Genomic DNA, 25664 nt, shown 5'->3' on the forward strand with positions numbered 1-25664 from the left:
CAACCCCACAGTTGCCTTTTGGCTGCACTTAACCATCCAGGGGTCCTTTACCTTTCTTTACCACCAAGCCTCTTATTGTTGCTACAACATTAGGCTTCTACTTTAGTGAGAGCCACAATTTATATACCTATAGCAGGCACGTCCCACAGGTAGATCATGATCTACTGGTAGATCACTGGACATTTGTGGTAGATCTCCCCCCCCAAAAAAAAGCTTTGGCTCCCCCTTCCAAAAAAGCTCAACAACTTTGCCTGTCAATAACGATGGGTAGATCACAGCCAGTATTTTTATAATGTGAGTAGATCACAGTCTCTTGGGAGTTGGACATGGCTGACCTATAGGAATGTGTCATTTATGTTTCATCTGTGACAAAAAGAAAATTTATTTCCAACATGACAAAAATCGGAGAACTCCACCTATTCCCATAGTTCACATGAACTTTGTCAAGTATTCCGTACCGCACTTCCTTCCACAATTTGGCAGGAGTGACGTTTTGTCCAAACCATGCTACAGCCTAAGGTTCTCCCAATAGACAATTGATATGGGGGGTGGGGGGGTGTGACCTTTTACATCTTCCCCGTAACAAAGCCAATTTTAAGATGCTGGGCTACCTCACAGCATATGTGAGGCAGCTGTGTGTGTTTGTGTATGCATAGAAATATCAATTTAAAGCACAAGCTCATTCCAAGCAACAGTGTACACGAAGCACTTAACTCATTTTGAACTTCTTCAATTAAATTTCCTCATTATAGCAAAATCCATAAACACATTCCTCAAGGGCAACTGAACTGATAGTGACATTTTAAGAGGTTTATTATAGCAAGAAGTATGCCTGTACAAGAGAAGTGCCTGGGTTATTGTTGAAAATGGATTACATAATTGCACAGTGGCAAATTTGCTTGCGAATTCCAAATTCAATCCACAGGGATGCTTGGTTGTATTGGACAGTGACCAGAAGAGACACTTTGAAAGTACCCCATTGGGATTGTTTACGTTTTGCTTAAGCTGAAAGGAAGCCCACTCCAAGTGGAGGTGCCATAGATCAGTGGCAGAGCACATTCTCTGCAAGCAAAAGAAGTCCAATCCACTGTCCAACCTCTCCAGTTAAAAGCATGTAGGTAGCAGGCATAGGAAAGTCCCACATGAGACCATGGGAAGCTACTGCCAATCAAAGTATTCACGTCAGAGCAATACTGTGACCAGGCTGTGTACAGCAGCCAGGAGCAGCCCAACCACGAGGCAAGGCAAGGCAAGGCAACCACTTCAGGCAGCAGAAACCAGAGAGGCAGCAGATTCCGATGTAGATCTTTATTTCCCCACCCCTTGTTCCTGATGTAGTTCTTCACTCACCCCTTCTTTCCTGGAGAGGAGGGGGGAGACACCATTTTGTGGTTTGTCTCAGGTGCCAAAATGACTTGGGCCAATTAGAGGGGATATCTAGCTCCCCCAGTATCTGGATGCTACAACAAGATCTACACACTGTACTTGCAGCCACATTATCCTTACCCAAGGATTCCGGAAGGGTTTCAGCCACACAAATCTACTGAAAGGTGAGCATTCTGCAGCACATGTCAAGATCTAGAAGGTTTTAGCCTATGATTTAATCAATGGATCAGCCCCGTTCAGTTGCTGTGCCTTGAAGAAGAAGTGTTAACACAAAATTGGAAGGCTCAGGTCCCTAGCACCCCTGACTCCACCCAAGTAGACCTCAAGTTTCCTGTGATGAATACAGAAGGTCTGGAGGAGGCTTCTACCTGTGTTTCCTCAAATGTGGGTAGAAAGCTCTGCGCAATCAGGAACTCTGCTTTCTCAAGGTTCTTGATCCTGCAGGGGTTCTAGATAAAGGTAAAGGGACCCCTGACCATTAGGTCCAGTTGTGGCCGACTCTGGCGTTGCTGCGCTCATCTCGCTTTGTTGGTCGAGGGAGCCGGCGTACAGCTTCTGGGTCATGTGGCCAGCATGACTAAGCCGCTTCTGGCGAACCAAAGCAGTGCACGGAAACGCCGTTTACCTTCCCACCGGAGCGGTACCTATTTATCTACTTGCACTTTGATGTGCTTTCGAACTGCTAGGTTGGCAGGAGCAGGGACCGAGCAACGGGAGCTCACCCCGTCGCGGGCATTCAAACCGCCAACCTTCTGATAGGCAAGTCCTAGGCTCTGTGGTTTAACCCACAGTGCCACCCTTCTACTCCTGCGGGGGTTCTACTCATGTTAAAATGAACATGTTTGGGTGGTTCTCTTCAGACTTCGCGACTCCTGGAACCTTAAGAAGGGGATGAGTAGCTGTTTGGATGTCCCGTGTTCAAAGTTCAGGTCATTGCGTGGCCCTGGTCAAGCCACTCAGCCTCAAACCCCTATCTCTTTCACGTGGTCAACCTTACAGGTATTCTAAGGTTTACTAAGTGTCATGTACAGATGGGAGAAGCGCTGCAAAAAAATGCTTATATAACAACGAACAGTTGTCATTCTAGGTACAGCAGCAAGTTACTGGGGGAAAGCGGATTAAATTCTGTTCAAAATCAGTATTGCTTTATTTTATTTTTTTGCTTCCGCTTTTTTTTTTTAGTAAAATGCTAACAGCAGCATTCTCGATACTTTCTTAAGGCATTCTCCTGTGAGACTATTTCTAACTGTGACTTTTTCTTCCCTAAAATAACAGATGCCTTCCAGGTCTGTTGTAGTTCTTGAAACTAAATTTGACATCTTCTACGCAATAAGGTAAAAGTTGGGAAGTAATGCCAATTCTCTCTTCTGCTCCATAGTCCCAGCCAGTGTTAAAATTATTCTTGGCTGGTATTTGTTCGACAATTCCAGATTAGTTACTCAGGGTGAAAAAATATATATTAAGGTAACAGGGTTATCTTAGGCCTCAGCTAATGAAGATACTAGGCTATTCTGGAAGGCATTTATAATAATTAAAACCTCAATATTCTCTAGGAACTAATTTACTGTAATAACCATTCCCTTTCCCCCTTGGTTAAATGTGCTTGGCTTTATTGTTAACTTAAGGGCTCCCCTGAAGTTTTGGGGAGAATATTCAATAACTTTAATGGACTTTGGATTAACTTTCTAATTAACCCTAAAGGAGAAAGTTCATTTTGCATGTTTTGGTTTTTATAAACTGAGGAATCTTACCGTGAGAAATCAGGAATCCTCAAAAGATTGACTCTGCTGTACTTTCACTCAACGCAGCGGGAACCACTGCTAAAGTGAATGCAAAGAGCAGTTTGGTCCATGTTCTTGGAAATCTTATTTCAAAACCATTGCATCTGTTGTTGTTGTTGTTGTTGTTGTTGTTGTTTTAAAAAAAGATTTACAGCAGTATTTGCTATTCAGTCCTACGTAGAAGGTCCTAGTATCAATATAACTGGATCAATTATTTACACGGCACATAGCTTAGCTATGAAACTCGCTCCCACAAGAGGAAGGAATGTTCCACTTTTCCTTGTTGTTGTTTGTTGTTTAGTCGTATAGTCGTGTCCGACTCTTCGTGACCCCATGGACCAGAGCATGCCAGGCACTCCTGTCTTCCACTGCCTCCCGCAGTTTGGTCAGACTCATGTTTGTAGCTTCGAGAACACTGTCCAACCATCTCATCCTCTGTCGTCCCCTTCTCCTTGTGCCCTCCATCTTTCCCAACATCAGGGTCTTTTCCAGGGCGTCTTCTCTTCTCACGAGGTGGCCAAAGTCTTGGAGCCTCAGCTTCAGGATCTGTCCTTCCAGTGAGCACTCAGGGCTGATTTCCTTCAGAATGGAGAGGTTTGATCTTCTTGCAGTCCATGGGACTCTCAAGAGTCTCCTCCAGCACCAGAATTCAAAAGGCCACCACCAACTTGGTTAGCTTTAAAAGAGGATTAGGCAATCTCAAGGAGGACGAGGCTTTCAATGGCCACTAACCAAGATGGCTACGTTCTACCTCCACTGCCAGAGGCATTACGCCTCTGAATACCAGTTGCTGAGAATTGCATGTGGGGAGAGCACTGTTGCACTCAGTCTTCCCCAGACATCTGGTTGGTCAAGTGAGAACTAGACAGGCAGTTGTCCTGATCCAGCAGGTCCCCTCTCTCCACTGAAATTAGTTTTGAAAGAAGCAGTCTATTGTATCTTACAGCGTGCGCTTGGGTTGAAGTGAAGCGCCCAGGGCAGTTTCACCAGTCGGCCAATATGCTTGCAGACTCCAAAAGGTCTGGCAGGGCTCTTACTGTGTTCTTAATTATCAGTCCTTTCCACAACTAAGAATAAGCAAAAAAATTAAAACACACACACACACACACACACACACACACACTTGGCTTTATAAAGAATACTGTGCACGCAGGCTGGTCACTCCTGCTTTGCTTCCCCACTCCCGCCATGTAAGGTGGTGCACCAACAGGCATAGCACGATGTCTGAACCTAGGATGGCGGGGGGGGGGGGGGTTCTACCAAGTCAAGACCCCCAGCCTGACTTAAGTCAAACTTTACTGGTGGCTCTGGAATCCTAGTTGGTCAGGGAGAAACAGAGCACAGGTTCAGGTTCAGGCTTCATGCTAAGTGGGCAGTGGGAGAGTTGAGTACACCGTATGCTTTATGAAGCAAAATTTCTTGGCTTATTGCTACGTGCAAACACAGCAGCCACTCCACAGGAAAGACAATTTGTCACTCCACCAAGTATAATATTTTGCTCCTTCCTTCCCTTAGGATGCTGCCTTAAATTGAGTCCATCTTGCTGGATATTGCATACAGAGACTGGCAGTAACTGACCCGGGTTTCAGGCTGGGTTCCCTCCCAGCCCCACCTAGAGATTCTGGGGCCTGAACCTAGGACCTGCATGCAAAGTGGATGTGCTATCAATTCATGGCCATGGGGAATTATGATGCACAGCAAAAGTTTGCACCGGAGCACGTAGATCTATGTGTTCGTCTCCCTCTCAATTTTTAAATGACCAGTGGCTTCCATTTCACATTTATTCTAACAGCAGGAGCACATCAAACTTGTGTGAAATGCCCACAAGCTGAGGTCGATGATTAAAGTAAGCTGGCTTCCACTATTGATGCTACCTGAATGTAGCCTTCATGGTACTCAGACTATGTAAAGGGGCATACTATACTCTATATTCTGGATTAACTAACTGAGAGCGCAATCCTCTGTATGTCTACACAGAAGTAAGCCTCACTGCAGAATCTGTTCCTTAGGCAAGTGTCCATGGGACTGCTGGCCATTGGTCCTTACCATTAAGCTCTGTATTGTCTATTGCAGATATTAATATTGTGCAGCTTGAAGCAACTGGATGCATAAAAAGGGATACCTTTTGGAATAAAAATTGTCCAGACCCATAATTATTATTCAGAGCTTTACTAACCAGAATTTCTTCAAAGAAAAACTGGTAGAAAAACAATGAACGAGACATCCAAATAATTCCATACAATTGTGTGCATGTCCAGCCCAGGCTCAGCTTCTTATAAAATATGAAATACTCCAAACAAATCTAAAATCAGAGCGCTCTCCCTCCCCCCCCCTCTCTCCAGCCTCCATTAGAGCTTGGAGACTGTTTTCCCTTTAGGAGAGACCTCATTATCGCATCCTTTGGCTGCTTGAGAACAAAGACTCCAACTCACACAAAATGGAGGCAACCATATGCATAGAATGTAATCCTATGTGAAGAAGTGTACATGCACACGAAAGCTCATACCAAGAGCAAATTTAGTTGATCTCGAAGGTGCTACTGGAATTTATTATTATTATTATTATTATTATTATTATTATTATTATTATTATTATTATTTATTATTATTTCTACTATTTCTTTCATCTGATCTAAGTCAGGCACATGGCAGAGAAGAGAACATTCACAGTTAATCACCAACCTGCTACACACTTGGAGAGCTCTTCTTTAGCTTCGATGAAAATTCCCAGTTTAACCCTTAGTAACCTACATACAGGCATTCTCCATTACAGTGCCAATTAAACCACTATACTTAACCTTGTCTACACTGACTCGCAGTGTCTCTTTGGGGAATCTCCAGGCAGGATGAGAAATGCCCCTGTCTGAAACCCTGGAGAACCAATGCCTGTCAGCATAGATAATACTGACCTGGATGGACCAAAAGTCTGACTCGGTATAAGGAAGCTTCCTATGTTTCTATGTAGGCAGCAGGTATTTATTTTAACAGATGGGACTGAGCTGGTAGAGGTTAATTTTAGTTCCGATGTTGTGCTTCTAATATCCTGCGGATATTCTGGAGTTGCATTTTAGCTGTTAGTTACTACCACCCTGAGCTCTCGAGGCGGGTTCAGCTACGGGTGCTAGTAAATCAGTATCAGGATAAAGAAGGGCTTGTGCTCAACATGCACCTTCACAGCATCCTTTACCTTCTTTATCCTCCACCGAGACAAGCAATGTATTATCAGGGTTCAGGAACACATTCTAGCAATGCAACAACATGAAGCACGGCCCAAGAGGAGTGGGGCTGGGGAGGGTTCCAAGGGCCAGAGGGAGGAGGCTGGGTGGCCCCCCACCCCTTTCTCTAAAGCCTTAGCACCCCTGTGGTGACGTAGAGATAATAATAGCGGTCTACCTTATAAGATTGTCCTCGAGCTTCATAAAAGCCTTCCTATTAGCTGTTAATCACTACCCTTTAGTCTATCACACAGAGAGCAAAAATAAAAAAAATAATCTAACAGCAGAAATGTGCAGATCACCTTTCAAGGAAGGAAGGAAAACTCTCAGGTAGATAAATGTAAAAATGTAAAAGGGGGGAGGGATGACACAAACAACAAACAGACAGAGCAGCCCCTTCCAGGGCATTCCAGGTCTTAATCAAATCATGTGAAAAACAGAAGAGGTGCCTGCGACCACTTTTCTCTCCCTCTTGTCATCGGAAATGAACACCTGCCCCCCCTCCCCATTATTGGCTAGGGAGCCCATTCCTTGCTAATAGATTTCAAGGGCCACCTGTTACCATAGCAGACCAGCAGCATGTCAGAAGCGTTCCATTTTAAAACAGGGAAGACAGAAGAGGAGAGCATGGCCGCTGCTCGTTGCCAAGGAAACGAGATCACTGCAGGAAGGACCCCAAACTTGAAGTGGTTTACATGTTCTACTTTTGAGAGAAACGTTAACCTGTTCCTAGGCTGCTGCTGGTGGCGGCCGGCGGGGAGTGGGGTGGGGTGGAGAGGTTACATTTGCTACAGAGAGACAGCCTGTGTCCTTTAAAAAAATCTTGCCCCCACTACTACCAAAGCAGGGAAGTGGAGACTGCAGATGCTTTTAAGACAACCAGGACAACCACAAAAGCAATTTGGGGTTTGGGGGGATGTATAATGTTATACACAAGTGCTATTTTTCTAGCAAAAGAGGTGCTGGAACTCACCATGAAAGCCTCCCTTGCTATAATAGCAATGGTGACTACCTGAGAGGTGCCGGAACTGAGTTCTTGTGAGTTCCGGCTGAAAAAAAAGCCCTGATTATACTATTATAAACCCTCCCCAGTTGTAGTTTCCATTAGACAACTGGTTGGCCACTGTGAGAACAGGGTGCTGGATTTGATGGGCATGTTTGGTCCCTTGGGAGCTGGTCTGGGGAGAGGAGGCCTGCCCCTTTTTGGTAAAAACTTTTTTGTACTTTTGTATACCTTGGAATTCACCCAAGCCACACATACTGGTATGTTCTTCACTGTCAGCTCCCAGTCTTGTCTGCATGGAGGCACTGAGATTATTATTACTGATGGCTGCATTGCATTTACACACTGCCTTTCTGCCAAGTTTTACAGTTTTAAAATACTGAAACAACTACATGAACAAATGAAACACGGGCCCTCTGACAGGAAAGGGGCAGACCATTTGCCTTCCTTCCTTCCTTTTCCCCCACAGGGCAGTTTTAGTTCATTCTTAGAGGGAGCGATCCTGCTGCCTGCCATAGACCATGCCAGATTCTGCTGGTCCTGACCTCAAACTATTTCTCTCAGCAAAGTTGTTAGCTGCAGAGCCTGTAAGGGCTGCTATAATTTTAGGAGTTCCACAGAAAGGAAAACCCACCGGTGTGGATGGGATGAAAGATCACCCTGGAAAAATTCTGCTTTCTATGCAACACTTAAAACCAAAGCTCTATAGCTGGGAGCTCCAGCTGTAACAATCCTGCTGTTATTTATTTCTTATCTCTCTCCAGAGGAATGAAAAGCCACCATCAATACTCCAGATATATTTCTAAACAAAACCTGCCTTCCACTGTCTCAGTTTTGCGCCAATAGTTGTAAATTCAGAAAATGTCAGCGTGGCCTGGCTTTTATTTATTTATTTTTGCCTAAGAGGATGCTCAGTGAGTATTTCTCGCCTAAACGGCAACTGTAAGCTCTGATAAGACCCTCTATGCAGCTGACTCTATGCAGCGCTCACTTCAAATACTGTAAAGCGCTAAATTATTCCACCTCATGAGCCTTGATAAAGGTAGCTTTGCATTACAAAGGAGTACTGGTGGAATTTGCTTCCTGGTAATAGATTCATAAATACCCATGATTTATCTATTTGCAAGGATTGCTGAACAATTCTCAGCAATTAACTCCGCTGAGCAATGCCTTATTGCTCTTATTTAGATGCTAATCTCATTTAAGAGCCATGCCATTGGAAAGCTAAGCCGATTTTAGCTTTATAGGCAAGATTTAATATCAAGTTGGGATTTCATAATACCCCGCAATCTTACAAAGCGGCAATATGGCACGCCTGTTCTATGGAACGCCACCAAGATCCTGATATTCTCTTACAGACCCTGTCATCAAGGCATTTCAAACTCGGAATAAAGGACATACCCCGGGGGAAAACAATTGCACAAAATAAAGGTAAAACAACTTGTTTCAGTCTTATTTATTTTTGGACTCTAGCACAGCAGTGGCTTGAATAAATTTGGGGGACAAGCTCTGTGGATTCATTTCCAAATACATTCTGCACTCTATGATTTGCTACAAATGAAAGCTGTCAAGCTGATGCCGCGTAAACTCTGCAGAGGCAGCGGAGAAGGCGAACACACATTCCCTGCGCCTAGCAGATTGAAGTGCCCTAGACTACCACCGAAAAGTCCAGCAATCAGAACCTCAGAGCTGAATAGCTGCCACCTCTTTTTAAATTATCAATACATCTGTTTTGCTCTATTGTGATCTGCATACATTGTACATCACCCTGGAAACCGACTTGCATAGAAATGCCTTAAATAAATAAAAGCACATTTCCTCCCCATAGTTTGCATGTCCTCTGCCTGAAACACCTTGACAGCCGACATAGACAACACTGAGCTAGATCAGGTGTGGGGAATCTTTGCCCCTCCAGATGCTGGTGAAGTACAACTCACATCAGTTGGTTAGAGCGTGGTGCTGATAAACACCCAGGTTTGATCCCTGTATGGGGCAGCTGCACATTCCTGCATTGCAGGGGGTTGGAAAAGATTATCCTCAGGCTCCCTTCCAAATCTACAATTACAGTGGTACCTCGGGTTAAGAACCTAATGCATTCCGGAGGTCTGTTCTTCACCTGAAACTGTTCTTTGTTTTTGTTAGAGCATTTATTAATTTTCCAACAAAAAACATCCAATTAACATATCAAATCACAATCCGAAAAAACTAAAAAAAAAAAACCCAATTGTCTTCCAAATTATAATCTTAATTTTGCGACTTCCCACGGTATGAATTCCAAAGCATTTCCAAATCTCAGTCCTGCCTCTCATCTCTCATCAATGTTTTCATAATTCCATATCACGATTTTATCAACCTGAAACTGTTCTTAACCTGAAGCACCACTTTAGCTAATGGGGCCTCCGGCTGCCACTGCGCCGCCGCCGCACGATTTCTGTTCTCATCCTGAAGCAAAGTTCTTAACCCAAGGTACTATTTCTGGGTTAGCGGAGTCTGTAACCTGAAGCGTATGTAACCTGAAGCGTATATAACCCGAGGTACCACTGTATATGACTCCATGACTTTATCATCCGTGGCCATTGCCCATTGCTGGGGCTGATGCGAGTTGTATTTCACCAACATCTGGAGGGCCAAACATTCTCTACCTCTGTGCTAAGTGGACCAATAGTCTGACTCAGCAGCATCCTAGGTTCCTAACCAATTATCTAGAGGAATGTGTGGGGTCTCCCTCACCGAAAGTCTTCAAGCCAAGCCTCAGTCATCTGTCAGAAATGTTAGGGCTCCAGCTTTCCTGCATCAAGCAGAAGGTTAGACACTAGACAACCAGTCAGACCCCCTCCAACTCCAAAGGACTCCCTACGAAATCCAGAAAGCACCAGAGAAGAATGGATGGGAAAGAAAATGGACTATGCAGAACTGGCAAAGCTAACAGGAAAAAATTAAGGGAATCTAATGATGAGTGTTTTAGGCAAGAATGGATGCTTTTGAGGGGGCTACTTAAAGAAATGTTATAGTATGCTGAATTCGCAAGCAGGATTTCAGCAATGAGCAACAGAAGTGATTAGATTATAATATTGTGGTTATGACTGAACATTTAACAGACAGAAGATAGGGTGAGGCAGAAGGGGAGAAACAGCAACTCCATGGAAAATGGGGTGGGAAGTCAACAAAAATGAGAGAGAAAATGTAATTGTGTATTGATTGTATATGTTAAAAAATGTTGGAATTTAACTAAATATAATTTTTAATAAAGAAATCCAGAAAGCAGCACAGAAGGAGGGGGATGAGCAGAACCGGAGGTCTCTAAGGTGGCACTCGCAAGCTTACCGTAAGCCCTGGAAACAATTGCTCTACTGTATAGATAATGATGCGGGACGCAGGTGGTGCTGTGGGTTAAACCACAGAGCCTAGGACTTGCCGATCAGAAGGTCGGCGGTTCGAATCCCCGCAACAGGGTGAGCTCCCGTTGCTCGGTCCCTGCTCCTGCCAACCTAGTAGTTCGAAAGCACCTCAAAGTGCAAGTAGATAAATAGGAACCACTCTGGCGGGAAGGTAAACGGCGTTTCCGTGTGCTGTCACGACTAGATCTATTGGTCAGGGGTCCCTTTACCTTTACCTTTTATAGATGATAATAAAGTTCTCACCTTTGGCTATGCAACAAGTTCAAAGGGGACAAATGTCTAGTAGCCACTGATAGCCCTCTGCTCCATGCTTTGCAAATTCCCAAGCCTGAGACCATGCTTTTTGTCCTTTCAAAAGATGGGGTGCATTAAGGAATTGGGAGAAGAGCAGGAGACTCAACAAAAAAATCTCACACTTGGCAGCTCAAGCACTTCCCCTGCAGCGTTCACAGTCTCCTGCCAGCATGAGAAGGAAGAAAAACACACCCCACCCGTGACATTCAGTAGCATTACCAAACATAAGTTTAGATGTCCTGCAGCAATCCATTCTTTCTTTTTTTAAATGCTTCTTCCAGCAGCTCCTGGAATCAAGACTGCCCTGAAGGCTTGGAAAATTCACCAGAACAAGCATAAGGCTGTAGCAGCAGCTACGAAAACTGGGCCTTCCCATTGTGTCTTGGAAGCAGATGGTGGAGCTCCTTAACTGCCTGCACTGGTGCCAGAATCCACCCACACCCATGTTGAAACATGGAGACATTTCCCCCCCCTCACCCCCCCCCCGTCAAGTGCTGTTTAATAAGCTGGCAAAAAATATATATATTAAAATATTTTTAAAGTTTAAAAATATACTTACGATTTAGCAATACTATATCTATATCTATATCTCCATCTCTATCTCTATATATGGCTCTGTCCCTGTGGAGAGGAGGTGATAGAATATTTGGCTGATGTGCTTTTTGCCTGTAATTTCTATAAAAATGACCAATTCAGACTGCTGAATCCGATCAACGTTTCCAAGGCAGGACTTCCAAATGGTATCTGGCCTACGCTTTGGCAGATTCAAGGAATTTTTTAACCGAGACTGTGGCTAGATTTCTCTTTCTGGCTGCACAAATCTTCCCTGAAGAAGCCTATCCTGTCTGGCTGCTGTTCTCCTGCATTCTGATTTCTAATGTGGTTATGGTATTCCCCGCCCCCCATCCCCGACTCACTCTTAACTTTCCCATTTTAAGGTGCTGTGTTGTATATCTTATTTGAGACATGTTTTAGATATTCCTGATACTTTATATAGTGGTACCTCGGGTTAAGAACTTAATTCGTTCTGGAGGTCCGTTCTTAACCTGAAACTGTTCTTAACCTGAGGTACCACTTTAGCTAACGGGGCCTCCCTCTGCTGCCGCGCTGCCGCCACACGATTTCTGTTCTCATCCTGAGGTAAAGTTCTTAGCCTGAGGTACTATTTCTGGGTTAGCGGAGTCTGTAACCCGAAGCGTCTGTAACCTGAAGCATCTGTAACCCAAGGTACCACTATATATTACAGCCCACTTTGATGTATTTTGTATGTTACGATATTGTTGGCTTTATTTTGTTCAAGTCTATGACTGCATAATGATTTAAAGAATCATGGGGTTATGGAATTGTAGAGTTGGAAGGGACCCCGAGGGTCATCTAGTCCAACCCTCTGCAATGCAACTAAATCTCAACTAAAGCATCCACGACAGATGATCCTTCAACTTCTACTTTAAAACCTCCAAAGAAGTCCATTGAGTCCGCCACCTTCTGAGGGAGTCCAGGCCACTATCAAACAACTCTTACCATCAGGAACTTCTTCCTGATGTTTAGTTGGAATCTCCTTGTAACTTGAATGCACTAGGAGAAAACAAACTTTCTCCATCTTCCAAGTGACAGCTCTTTAGGTATCTGAAGATGGCTATCTTATCTCCTCTTACATACCCAGCTCCCTCAACTGTTCCTCACAAGGCTCATAAGACCACTGAACATTTTTGTTGCTTTCCTCTGCACACATCCCAGCTTATCAATATCCTTCTTAAATTGTGGTGCCAAAAAGTGGACCCAGTACTCCAAGTGTGATCTGACCAAGGCAGAATAGAAGTATTATTACTTATCTGGATCTGGACACTATACTTCTGTTGACGCTACCTAGAATTGCCTTAAGCTTTTTTTGCTGCTGCATCACACTGTAAGCTTATGTTCTACTAAGCGATTTTTTTTTAAAAAAGCAAAGACTTTTAGCTGTTCTTTGTTTGCTTGTTTTTAAAAGTATAGATGCCACTTCAAATTGCTTAATTTGTGTCATTAAAATCTATTATATTCACCTTCAGAGCACTTTTGTTACAAACCAACTGCTGTGTGGGGGGAGCGAAACAATAATAATAAAAAAAGAATGTTAGAGAAAGTTACTGGCAATGTTCCTTCAGAATGCAGCTGTGCAAATGGGAGCAATATTTATTTAAGGGCTGTGGATGCTCTGACAAAGTGTTATGGCGCTGGGCAAATCATTATGCTAGACATCGCAGCCGTATGCATTATCGTGGTTGTGGTGCTCAGGCCTATTCAGCATAACAAATTTAACAACCGCGTTTGTAATCCCAAGTTGTTTCAGAGCATTTGGGATTCTGAATCTCATTGTTAGTCAGACATGCCCCCAACAGGGGAATCTTGGCATCATCTCGGCTAAATATGATAAACACAGGCAAACAAGCCTCTCTCATTATCCACTGCCCCAGGAACTTTTGGCTACGGCTCCAAACCCGACAAGAGCTCTGGGAGAGTGGAAGGCCAAGAATCAGTGCTGTTCTTTCTGTGACTACTCTGGCAAGCGGAGGCAGCATGAACGTGATGGTGACTCATGAGACGAAAGCAGGTGAATCAATCACACTTTAGAATCGAACAGCAAACTGCAACTTATATGGAACAGAAGAGCCTCTTGCGTGGCAAAGTCCAGACAGGGCTGGAGAGTTTCTGCGTGAGCCGAATCGGGCTCACGGGGCCCTCAAGCGAATATAGGAAAACAGGTGCCCGTGGGTTGAAGAAAATGAGGCATTCCTTGGGCAAACAAGTTTGAAAACGCCTAGAGCAACCCATCTGTCTTCATGGGGTTTTGAAACAGGGATGAGGAACCTTTGGCCCTCCAGATACAGTTGGGTTACAGCTCTCATCATTCCTGACCACTCGCCGTGTGGGTTGCGGCTGGTGAAAGGGGGGGGGGTCCAACAGTGTCTGGAGGGCTGTTGGCTCCATAGTGCTACCACTTCGCAAACCAAGAACCTCAGGGTGTTGGGGAAACAGTGGTGCTGGCAGCTAACGTTATAGGAAGCTGTTTGTATTGTTGTTGTTGACATCCATCCGTCTTGAGAGATAATGGGCGGTGAAGTCTAACCGCTGGAGAATCATAGCTTATGCCTCCTGTGTTGTTGTCGGTGTGTTAGCAGCACCCAAGTGACCTTCCCAGGGTGCAAGCCTGAACAGTGTATATGGAGGTCCCGGGATGCCCAGACGACAAGACCACCCTCGCTGATGTGGTCCAAAGAAAAGCAGAGCAATATGTATGGCACCAGCTTGGTTGCAGAAGGAGGCGTACAAGGTGCCATCCAATCGTCTAAGGGACTCCACTCCAGATTTGTATAGGGTTTACTCCTTAGCCTTTTCTTCCCCCAAAGATATTGTCAGGAGTGCATGCAGGAGCCAGGCCCTGTGACTGGTAGGGCTTCACACGACTGGGGCTTTCCTAAGTTTGTTCTGGAGAGGCAAGGCGCAGCCAAACAGGTGAGGCCGATTGGTAAATCACAGCACCTGGTGGCAAGAGCCGGGAAGGGATATAAGCTCAGCATTTCCCTTTGGCTCTTTGCCACAGCAACACACTTCCTGCTTTGCTGCGTTTGGCTTCTTGACTCCTTGCTTCCTGATCCTTGGACCCTTGGCTCCTTGACTCCTGGTTTCTCTGACCCTCAGACCCCTGGCTTCCAGACTCCTGGCTTCCGGACTCACGTTCCTGCTCCCAACCCACCGTCTTGCCCCCGGTCCTGACGTCCTCAGCCGGGACTTTGATCACCCGTAAACTGGACCGTGACAGATATCCCGCAAGGCAGCAGAGGTTTAGGACCAGAGTTTTCCTTCTCCTAGATGGGATGCCTTCCCAGGTTGACAAGTCCCATCTGCTCCTCACCCCTCTCTCTACAGCAGGTGCAGAAAGCGTTTTATTGATCCTTGGACCAACTACAGTGGTGCCTCGCAAGACGAAAAGAATTTGTTCCGCGAGTCTTTTCGTCTTACAATGTTTTTCGTCTTGCGAAGCACGGTCCGTCGCAACTGCGCCTCTTCAAGCGGCTTTAAAAAAAAACGCAAGACGTTTTCGTCTTGCAAAGCAAGCCCATAGGGAAATTCGTCTAGCGAAGCAACGCAAAAATGGAAAACCCTTTCGTCTAGCGAGTTTTTCGTCTTGCGAGGCATTCGTCTTACGGGGCACCACTGTAATGGTCTCATTCTCTCAATCTGCTATAGCCTGTCTTCACATGCAGGGGGAGTCCCTAACTCACCAAGGGTTTGAGACCCATCGACTACTCTCACCTGGTTTAGCCGGCCAATCAAAGCCGTTTCCTGGCGTGCGGCTGCTGCTGACAGCTTCTGGGAGCCGCAGGTGAGAGCTGAGTGCAGGGTGGGGACCAAAGGTGGGTAAACAACCCCAAAAGGAGCATGATATGTTCCCCACTAGAGGCACTACTCCTCACCTAACACTCTATACACCATTGGGTATGTATTACAATGGTACCTCGGGTTAAGTACTTAATTCGTTCCAGAGTTCCGTACTTAACCTGAAACTGTTCTTAACCTGAAGCACCACTTTAGCGAATGGGGCCTCCCACTGCCGCCGCGCCGCCGGAGCCCGATTTCTGTTCTTATCCTGAAACAAAGTTCTTAACTTGAAGCACTATTTCTAGGTTAGCGGAGTCTGTAACCTGAAGCGTATGTAACCCGAGGTACCACTGTATTACTACTTTTAGTATTTTTATCCACTCCACCCTAAGATCCCAGGGTGGGTTACCACAATTTTAAATACAATGTTAAAAGCAGCTTTAAAAACTTACAAAAAATGCAATCACAAAAAAATGAGGGTCCTGAAAATATGCACCTCAGGCCAGCCTAATCCAATCCACCACTGTGTTCAGACACCAATCCAGAATCTTCAGCGTCTCTCCTGATTCAGATGTTATAGAGAGGTAGAGTTGTGTATCATCAGCATTCTGATGACACCTTGCTCCGAAACTCCTAATAACCATTCCCAATGGCTTCATATAGATATTAAATTGCTCCTGGCGTATTTTTTCCCCACACTTTTGGAACAGCTTAGGTTTCAGCTTACAATGAAGAGGAGAAGGAGTTTGCATCCTGATTTCAAATGTAATTTACATATTGCTGTAATGGATAGGTAAAATGTTTGTTTGTGGTGTTATTATTTTTTAAAAATCCCACCCGATTCTAAAGCACCCCACACTGTTTTGCAATGCTAATCTTCCTGTTCCAGAAATCTAGCCTTTGGAGAGCAAAAAACAAAACAAAACATTTACATGCTGTCTATAAAGGAAGGGCATTTTAATTAGATTTTATTGCAATATCGAGATATTAATATTTTACAAGAAGTGGTTTAAACAAACAACAACAACAAACACAGCGGGGAATGGGAATCTGAGGCCCTCCAGATGTTGCTGGACTCCATCTCTGTAATAATCTTAAATCTGCAAACTGTAATAATTTTAAGATGGAATGGGAAGGGGGTGTTAACACAGACATAATTCGCTTAGACTGTGCAGAGATTTGGAGTTGCACTGGAGAGTACAGAAGCAAAGCAACATATTTGCTCTCCCATTAGAAACATGAGCAGCTAGTTGGTTCTGTCTGATTGCATTCCCCCCCCCCTCTAATTGATGAGTACCTGTTTTTTTGTTTACATCAAGAAGCCATAGTTTTCACATGGACAGGAAACACAAGAGAGATGCCCTCCATTGAGCTGTGACAATGAAGGATATCAATGAGATGGACTTCCCTCCCCAATTCTAATGGCTTCTGTCTATCTTTTCCGGGCCTGCCTGAAATGAATTTTGCATAGTCCATGCAGGAGGCAGCAAAAAAAAAAAAAGGGGGACGCTGAGATCAGGCGATGATTGTTTCCCCTCCTGGCTCCGAGGGCAGGGAAGGGGGAACCTGTGACCCTCCCATTATTGGTGTGCTACAACTCCCATCATTGAAAAACAAAGGGGAAGAAGGGTAGACGCTAGTATGGCCCTACACTGAGCAAGACAGTAACCCACTTTTGTGGGTGCTGAAAAATGGGCGGTTTTCACTACAAAAAGGTTGCAAAACTACTGCAAAACTTTGCTACCGCTTTGGAGTAAATCAGAGAGTGCTGGTGATGCCTATGACTCACACTTTGAGTCTCAATTACTCAGTTTTAGAGGAGCCACAAAACATGGTGCTTCCACTGTAGAATGATCGCAGAACTTTGGCACCAGTTTGGAGTTAATCAGACCATGTTGGAGTTTGGGGCGCTACCTACGACCCCCAGTGTATCAATTACTCAGTTTGTGGGGGGGGGTGCGTGGCGCAAAATGCAGGGTGTGCGCTACAAAACTATTACAAAACTTTGGCACCGGTTTGGAGGGGATCCCCAATTTTGGTGTTTGTAGTTAATGAAGTTCCAAAGGTCTATAGCTTTTTAGATACTAAACCTGCTATATCCTAGAACTGGTCATATGCGGTGCAGCTGATTGGAGTGTTGAATGGGACACAGCTGAGGGAAGACCAAGGAAGCTCCACCAACCTTGGCCCTTGCCTGTAAAAGCAAGTCTAGAGGGAGAGACTAGACTGATGTCAGCAGGTTCCAGGAACCCTCTTGTGGTGAGATTTTGAGGGATGATCTGTGAGTTTGCTTAGGTCTGGGTAGAGAGCCAAGCTTGATGGAAGGAGTCCTGGGTGGGAGACAGGAGTCTGAGGTGTGTTGAGTGGAGAAGGGTTTCAGAATTTATCAGTACAGTGGTACCTCGGGTTAAGTACTTAATTCGTTCCGGAGGTCTGTACTTAACCTGAAAATGTTCTTAACCTGAAGCACCACTTTAGCTAATGGAGCCTCCTGCTGCCGCCGCGCCGCCAGAGCACGATTTCTGTTCTTATCGTGAAGCAAAGTTCTTAACCATTATTTCTGGGTTAGCGGAGTCTGTAACCTGAAGCGTATGTAACCTGAAGCGTATGTAACCCGAGGTACCACTGTATTTAATAGCAATTTCTGTATCAATGCTTCTATTGCCTATTTTTGGAACATTCGTTGTTGTTGTTTGCTGTATACTGCTTAGAGAAAAGTTTCTATATTAAGTGGTACAGAAATTGACTAACTAAAAAATTAAATAATGCCCTGAATATGCTGCGCTATGCGTGGTCCATACAGTATGTATCAGGAGGGTATGTATGTATTAGATTCTGCATAATCTGTATGTACCAGATTCTGCATAAAGGACAGATGGTGCTACAAAGAATATCAGAAACATGATATTTAGTTGGAAGCTGACATGCCTATCTTTTGTTTTCAAGTAAAGATTGCTCCTGGCATAAAAGGGTAAAGAAGCCCCACTGAGATTTGAGAGGGAATCAGCAAGTTTTTGTTTTTCACAGAATCAATATGTCAGATGCAGCATGAGATATAGAGAGCAGGCTCATTAAAACTTGAAGACGTTCATATATTTTTTATTTTATTTTGCTTTAAAATGAAAGCCCTCTGGAATATTGTATATGAACATCTTGAAAATTATGGAAATTTCCCTGTCAAAAAATGACAAGCTGACTAATACTAAGGAGCATGTTTTAAACACAAATCTCTCTTCTCTTTCCTGCCCCGCCCCCTTCACCCTTAGTCAAAAATCCTACTTCTACAGATCTCGTACTAGAAAAATATTACATTCTGCAGACTAATCTCACCTACTCTTAATAGATTTGGTACAGCACGCAGCCCAACTGAGCACTCATAAACAGTGAAGTTTTCTCCTTGCTATGTTTTAATTAGCTAGAACATGGTATTTATGAACATATCCTGACTGACTGATCCCATTGCATGCGCCAATATCAGCTCCAGGTTCTTTTGTGGTTTGGTGGGGGCTTGGCAGTCCCCAGTTTCGGCACCCAGCATAATAGGACGTCTATTGGGGTACACATGTCCCAGCGAGGTCACTGATGGGTAAACACCAGGGAGAGAGGGCCTTTTCCAAAGTGGCACCCTGGTTGTGGCTCAGCTTTCCTAGGGAAACTGGCCTGGTACCACCTGTGTGAAAAAGATCCTTTCTGTTTACCAAGGCCTTCTAAGCTATTTACGTTTACAGTGGTGCCCCGCAAGACGAATGCCTCGCAAGACGAAAAACTCGCTAGACGAAAGGGTTTTCCGTTTTTGCGTTGCTTCGCTAGACAAATTTCCCTATGGGCTTGCTTCGCAAGACGAAAACGTCTTGCGCTTTTTTTTTTAAAGCCGTTTGAAGAGGCGCAGTTGCGACGGACCGTGCTTTGCAAGACGAAAAACATCACAAGACGAAAAGACTCGCGGAACGAATTCTTTTCGTCTTGCGAGGCACCACTGTACTGGGCACCTCCATTTTAAAATCTATGCTTTTAATCTTGATGATGTTGTGCTCTCATTTTTTCAGCTTTATCGATTTTATGCTGGGTACTTTTAGTACAGGGCTCAGCAAACTTTTGCAGCACTGTCCCTCAGACCTTGTGGGGGGCCGGAGTATACTTTGAAAAGAAAAAAAATGAATGAATTCCTATGCCCCACAAATAACCCAGAGATGCATTTCAAATAAAAAGACACATTCTACTCATGTAAAAACATGCTGATTCCCGGACTGCCCACGGGCCAGATTTAGAAGGCAATTGGGCTGGATCCGGCCCCCGGGCCTTAGTTTATCTACCCATGTTTTAGTAGATAACAGCGGCAACAATTTTATTACTACTAATACTTCTGCTACTGTTACTGTTGGCGTAAGTGCACAGTCATGCTGGGATTATCATCCAACCAGTGTTGCATAATGGTTACTCTTGGACCATGACCAGGAGACCAGGATTCAAATCCCCACTCAGCCATAAAGCTCACTGGGTGACATTGGGCCAGTCACCATCTCTTGGCCTGTTTCATTTATCATTTCATTATTTCATAATGGGTAGTAGAGTTGAAACAGGACATCTGCACCCCAGTGGTGCGCTGGGAAATGTCGAAGTCCAGGAACTCGCTGTGGCAGCCCCCAGAGACAACACCCCCCCCCAAGGAAAGCCCAGTATATGAGTATTTTCTCCGTTATAGAATAGTGAGCCAAAAAAAGGGTGGTGGGGCAGCTGGAAGTTTGGTTCCATCCACACCCAGTGTTTAAAGCACAAGCCTTCTTCTAAATGGTCCTGGAGACTGAAGTTTGCCCCTCTAAGAGCTACAATTCCCAGCATCTTACGGTTCCCAGGATGCTTTCAATGCATGGTGTAGATGTGACTTCTGACTGGGGGGGGGCGGGGAGACCTGAGTTTACAGCCATGACCAGCAATGACGTTCACCAAATCACCTTGGACCCAGCTTACCTAACAACGGGGTCATGAGCCAGGTCTTTCCTCCAAAACCCCCCAGTCTTGCAGTGCTGGCAAAAACTGCTCCTGCAGTAAATAAAGAACCAGTGCTGTTCTCTCCTATGTCCCTGCTCCACTCCTCCAACGTTTATGCCACCATGTTGTGGAACGGCAGTAACCACTTGCCATCATCCAATAAATGGACAGCCAACTGCATTTTTCTCCCTCTTTCATTTCGATCTATGAACAGCCACAAAGTTGTCCATTTTCGATTTTTAAAAGAGTGATTTCATAATTCAGTTTTCTAAAAATAAATAAAAATCAACCAAGCCTTTTGAATTTAATGGTCAATTCTTACTAACACACACAGTTATTGCAAAAATTTCAGGACAGCCGCTGTTAATATTTTTCAAGTTACAGGAGAAAGAAAATACAGTATATGTATTTAATAGCATATTGAGGCGTATCTATCCATTTGAAAGCTACTTACATAAAAAAGGGCATCAGTTGGATAAGAGTCTCTTTTTTAGGGTTGGAAGCGAATTCTGGCAGAGTCTGGATTACTTTGTTCATAACATTCCTTAAGTAATTCTGCAACTGTTTCCGCCTTTCTTCTACAAACTTTGCATCCTAAGGGGAGTGGGAGGAAGGAGAAAATGGAATTAGGCCACAGACTTCAATTTTTGTGCCAAGCAAAAATATAAAATTTAATTATCAAGTTTCCATCCTAAAAAAAATAATAATAAAAAAAAATCAAGCTGTACTGCAGAAGGACAGCATAACCCAAAGTATGGAAACACCACAAAAAGGTCCAGAATCCAACCACCAACGTAGTATCAAACCTCAAAGCTGAACCCTTGATGTGAAAATGGAAACTGGTCCTTAAAGTGAATTTCTGTTTGAATTGTAGACTGGAGGACATTCAGGATGTCATAGACTAGCTGATCTTATATCTAGTATCAGTTTAAATGTATTTGCAAATACAATATATTTTGCCTCGAAACAACATTTTGGTACAAATAACGCAGTGGAATTCAGAAGCTGCCTTCAGGATTACTAGCAAACATCCTATTGATTGGTTATTAAAACCACGACCTTTCCTTTAAAAATATGGATGTTCAAGGAATCTTACAACATTCTAATACAAGAACACACACACATCGCAGGGAAAAATATTAGAAGAGATTTCAGAGACATATGACAGCACATCAAATGAAAATGAAATCCAAGGAATCGATACAAAAAACATTCCTTTGATACAAAGGTCATTTTTTCAGCTCATCAAAATGAAGATCTGCCTAAGAAACATCTCAATGAAGAGACCAGAGGCAGAGGGATGAGCTTCCTCAGGTAGGGAGCGTCACAGCCTAGGTGCAGCTGTCTCAGACATTCCTCCAAGCCACACCTCAGTGACTGAAGGGCTGGGGGGAAAGGGGAGGGGAGAACGAGAGAGCCTTTCCAATGGATCTCACAGTTGGGTACGTTCATACAGGAGGAGCTGGCCCTTTAGATATCCTGAACCTGAAGCCATTCAGAGCCCTGTAAAGCTAACAGACAGCACTCTGAATTGCTCCCAGTGGAAGTGTTCTATTAATGGCATCACTTGGTTCCAAGAGTCAGATTCTGCCATTATCCTAGATGTCCCATTCTGGACCAGGGAAGATTCTGGATACTTTTCAAAGGAAGCTCCACATAAAGCACATTGCAATACATCCAAACACAATGTAAACTAAAGCAAGGGTAGCTAAACTTTTCTGTGGCAAGGGCCTTATTGACACATGCTCTCCACCCTGTGTGTGTGTGTGTGTGTGTGAGAGAGAGAGAGGGGGGGGTGGAGGGAGAGAGAGAGCATGGCCAAACTTTTACTTTTAAAACAATTATGGGGTGTCTTGGGGGTCCACAAAAAACCCTTTTCACATCACAGTATCATGCTGGGGGACCTATGTGAGCAGCAGATTTTTTTTTTTTTAAGGAGGGCACAAAAAACCTATTGGGATGCTGGATAATGTGGTCCACAGTTTAGCCACACCTAAAGAAAGACATGTGCAACTATGACTAGGATGCAGTTGGGATGGTTGCCACTTGATCCTGTATTAAGGCCACAATAGACTCCTCTGCCTACAACAGTCAGGAAAGGAGAAGAGGGAGCAGACTTCATTGCATTTTTTGGTCAGATGCGGGGAGACCCAGAACCTGTGATTCTGGATTTAGAGTGGGAAAGCACACTCAAGAAACATTGAACAAGGCCCTTCAGACAACCCTTCCCCCCCCCCTTTCTCTCTTGAAAATCAGTTTTCACCATTATTATTTTTTGTAAGAACCAAGAGAACCAGCCAAGGATTATATTTACATCTGCACAAACAGCAGCAGCAGCAGCAGCATCATAGCTCATTTGGGTCTCTTCCAATTCAGCACCTAGGGTCTCCCAGTCAACAACACATTAGAAACAAACAAATCTGGATGGAAGCCTGGAATGGAAAACGCCAAAGAGATTTGGTAGTCACTTAATGGAGTTTAGCAGTTCATAATCTGACTCTCCACCTGCTACTGCACACACACAGACACACACACACACATGAATGAGAGACTTGCCAATTATATAGTCACCTACTCCAGAGGAAGGTGGGTGGACAGGAAACATTCAATAAGCATTGACCAACACTCCCCGCCAGTAGAAATAAATGAAAGAATTAAAACATTAAATGCTCATTTCAACCTAGCAGTCTGCTTTTTCCCCACAGCCTATTCAGTTCCACGGAAGTACTATTGGGATGTCCAAGTGTGAGAATGGGCAACTCATTTTGGACAGCAGAGATTGCTACTCCCTTCCTTAGAACTACATTACATTCAAGTAGACTCACTGCCTCAACCAAAATATGGTACTTCAACGAAGGCTGTGCATTTGCATTAGACCCACAGAGCCCTTACAAGAGTTTAAATCTCACAAGACTACATATTTATCCAACTAAAGAGATGTCTATGTGTGCTCTCAGAAATCCTTACAGCAACCTTGTCAGGCTGACCCCAGGATCCACCACTGCTCCAACTGTTCTTCCCCCAGCAATAGCCATTAAGAGTCCTGACTGCTTATTATTTAGGTATTTTTATTAGTCAGTATTTAGTTTTAATTTTTGGTTCATAGCAGAACCAATATTTGAATCAGAGACTTCTTTGCCACCACGTCTCTGAACAAACAAACAAAATGGCATCTTATGACTGGAGACAAAGCAGGATTTGCAGTATCCATGTGAAATAGGCGAGGTTCTAGAAAATGGCTCAACATCCCATCCCGTGCTCTTCACTCAGCCATCACAGGTAAATTCAGACCTGGTTAATTCAAGCAGTCTTGTAATTTGGGTAGCAGAAATACAGATAATGGTAGCGCTACCCAAATATTTACACTATGGGTATTTTTTATGGCTGCCCTTTTGAAGCAAAATTTGATTGTCTGAACACAGACAATGCCAGAAAGTCATTAGGACTGTGTGCAAGACATCCTGGTGTGGAGAAAGAGGATAGAAGCAAATATTTCTCCCTCATCTCAGAACACTAGAACTCATGGAGGTTCAGTGAAAAGTGAATGATGGAAAATTGAGCACAGATACAAGAAAATACTTATTCATGCAGCGCATAACTGAACTATGGAATTTGCTCCCCAAAGAGTGCTTGTTTGGCCACTCTGAGAACAGAATGCTGGACTAGATGGGCCACTGGCCTGATCCATCAGGACTCCTTTTACGTTCTTAATCCTTAATTGGGGTCCTCGCTGCGAGATCACATTCACCCAGTGCTATACCAGCTGCACTGGCTCCCGGTGGAGTACAGGATCAGGTTTAAGGTGCTGGTTTTAACCTTTAAAGCCCTATACAGCCTAGGACCCTCGTACCTACGGGACCGCCTCTCTTGGTATGTCCCACAGGGGAACTTACGGTCTTCAAACAAAAACATCTTGGAGGTCCTAGGCCATAGAGAGGTTAGGCTGGCCTCAACCAGAGCCAGGGCTTTTTCGGCTGTGGCTCCGATCTGGTGGAACGCTCTGCCACAAGAGACTAGGGCCCTGCAGGACTTGACATCTTTCCGCAGGGCCTGCAAGACAGAGCTGTTCCACCAGACCTTTGGCCAGGGCACAGCCTGACTCCCTCCTTTGGCAATCATAGAATCATAGAGTTGGAAGAGACCACAAGGGCCATCGAGTCCAACCCCCTGCCAATCCTCACAGAACTCTAGCCCAATGGTTGCCATTAATCTGATTTGAATAAATTTTATAATGAAATGATTTTAGAATGTTTTATCATTTTACTGTTGTTAGCCGCTCTGAGCCCGGCTTCGGCTGGGGAGGGCGGGATATAAATGAAAGTTGTTTTATTATTGTTGTTGTTGTTGTTGTTGTTGTTGTTGTTGTTGTTGTTGTTGTTGTTATTCTGACCCATCACATTCCCTTTTTCACCCAGGTATCCAACTCCCTTTGCTTGTGTTTGCTGATGAGGTCAGGGTTTTTAATAATGTAACCCTAACACACAACACTATGCATTTCTTTATTAGTGCAAGAGCTCGGAGCAGAAATTGGCCCAAAGAAAGTTCCATTTCATCCAAAGCAACTCAGTCAGACATTGGTTCACGACACAAATCTCTGGAGCTTAGTGCTGCTTAACCGATCTCTTCTTTCACTGCAACACTTAAGACTGCAAAAAATAAAAATAGGCAAGTCAGAAAATACTGTATAGCCAAGTAGGTTTGCACCTATGATTGTAATTTGGAAAAAAACATCCATGTCTCAGATTTGAAGAATCAAACTGGTAATTGTTCTAAAGAGACCAATAAGTACTGACTAATTGGTAAAATACATTACACACTCTTGTTTTTGTCGGCTTAAAAACTCTCACAGGAGATATGGATGCTCAATGAAGAGGAAACCTTTATGGACCTACTTAATGATCTTGCAAAAATCGCTATTTGGGGATTCTTATGCAAATTCATCAGAAAGTTAACAGGAACCATGGCTTGAAAAGATCTCCACCTGGGAAATTATTTTTAAAATTCATTATTTGCACCGTAATCTGAGAACAAATTATCTGAAACACCTTTGTTTAGCTACAGTTTCTAAACTTGCATTGATGGCAAATGGGCAAAGGTCCTTGGGGAGTGTGTTCCACAGGCAGAATGGCACCATCATGAAGACACTTCCATCTGCAGCTTCACTTTTTAGAGGATGGAAAGCTGCAGCTCCATCCAAGGAGACTACTCCATCTATAGCAGGAGTCAGCAAACTTTTTCAG

General features: G+C 44.1%; 1 protein-coding gene across 4 annotated transcripts in view; it reads right to left on the minus strand.

Annotated features, from left to right (window-relative positions):
- The window catches only part of SNX29 (sorting nexin 29), a 238673-nt gene that overhangs the window by 33847 nt on the left and 179162 nt on the right, over positions 1-25664 (minus strand). For all 4 annotated transcript variants that reach the window (XM_081169473.1, XM_081169470.1, XM_081169471.1 and 1 more), the window contains one exon: positions 20879-21018. In XM_081169473.1, coding sequence (XP_081025599.1) covers positions 20879-21018 — 140 coding nt within the window. The remainder of the gene's footprint in view (positions 1-20878; positions 21019-25664) is intronic.

Source organism: Podarcis bocagei, assembly GCF_964188305.1.
Source record: "Podarcis bocagei genome assembly, chromosome: 14".
Lineage (NCBI taxonomy): Eukaryota > Metazoa > Chordata > Lepidosauria > Squamata > Lacertidae > Podarcis > Podarcis bocagei.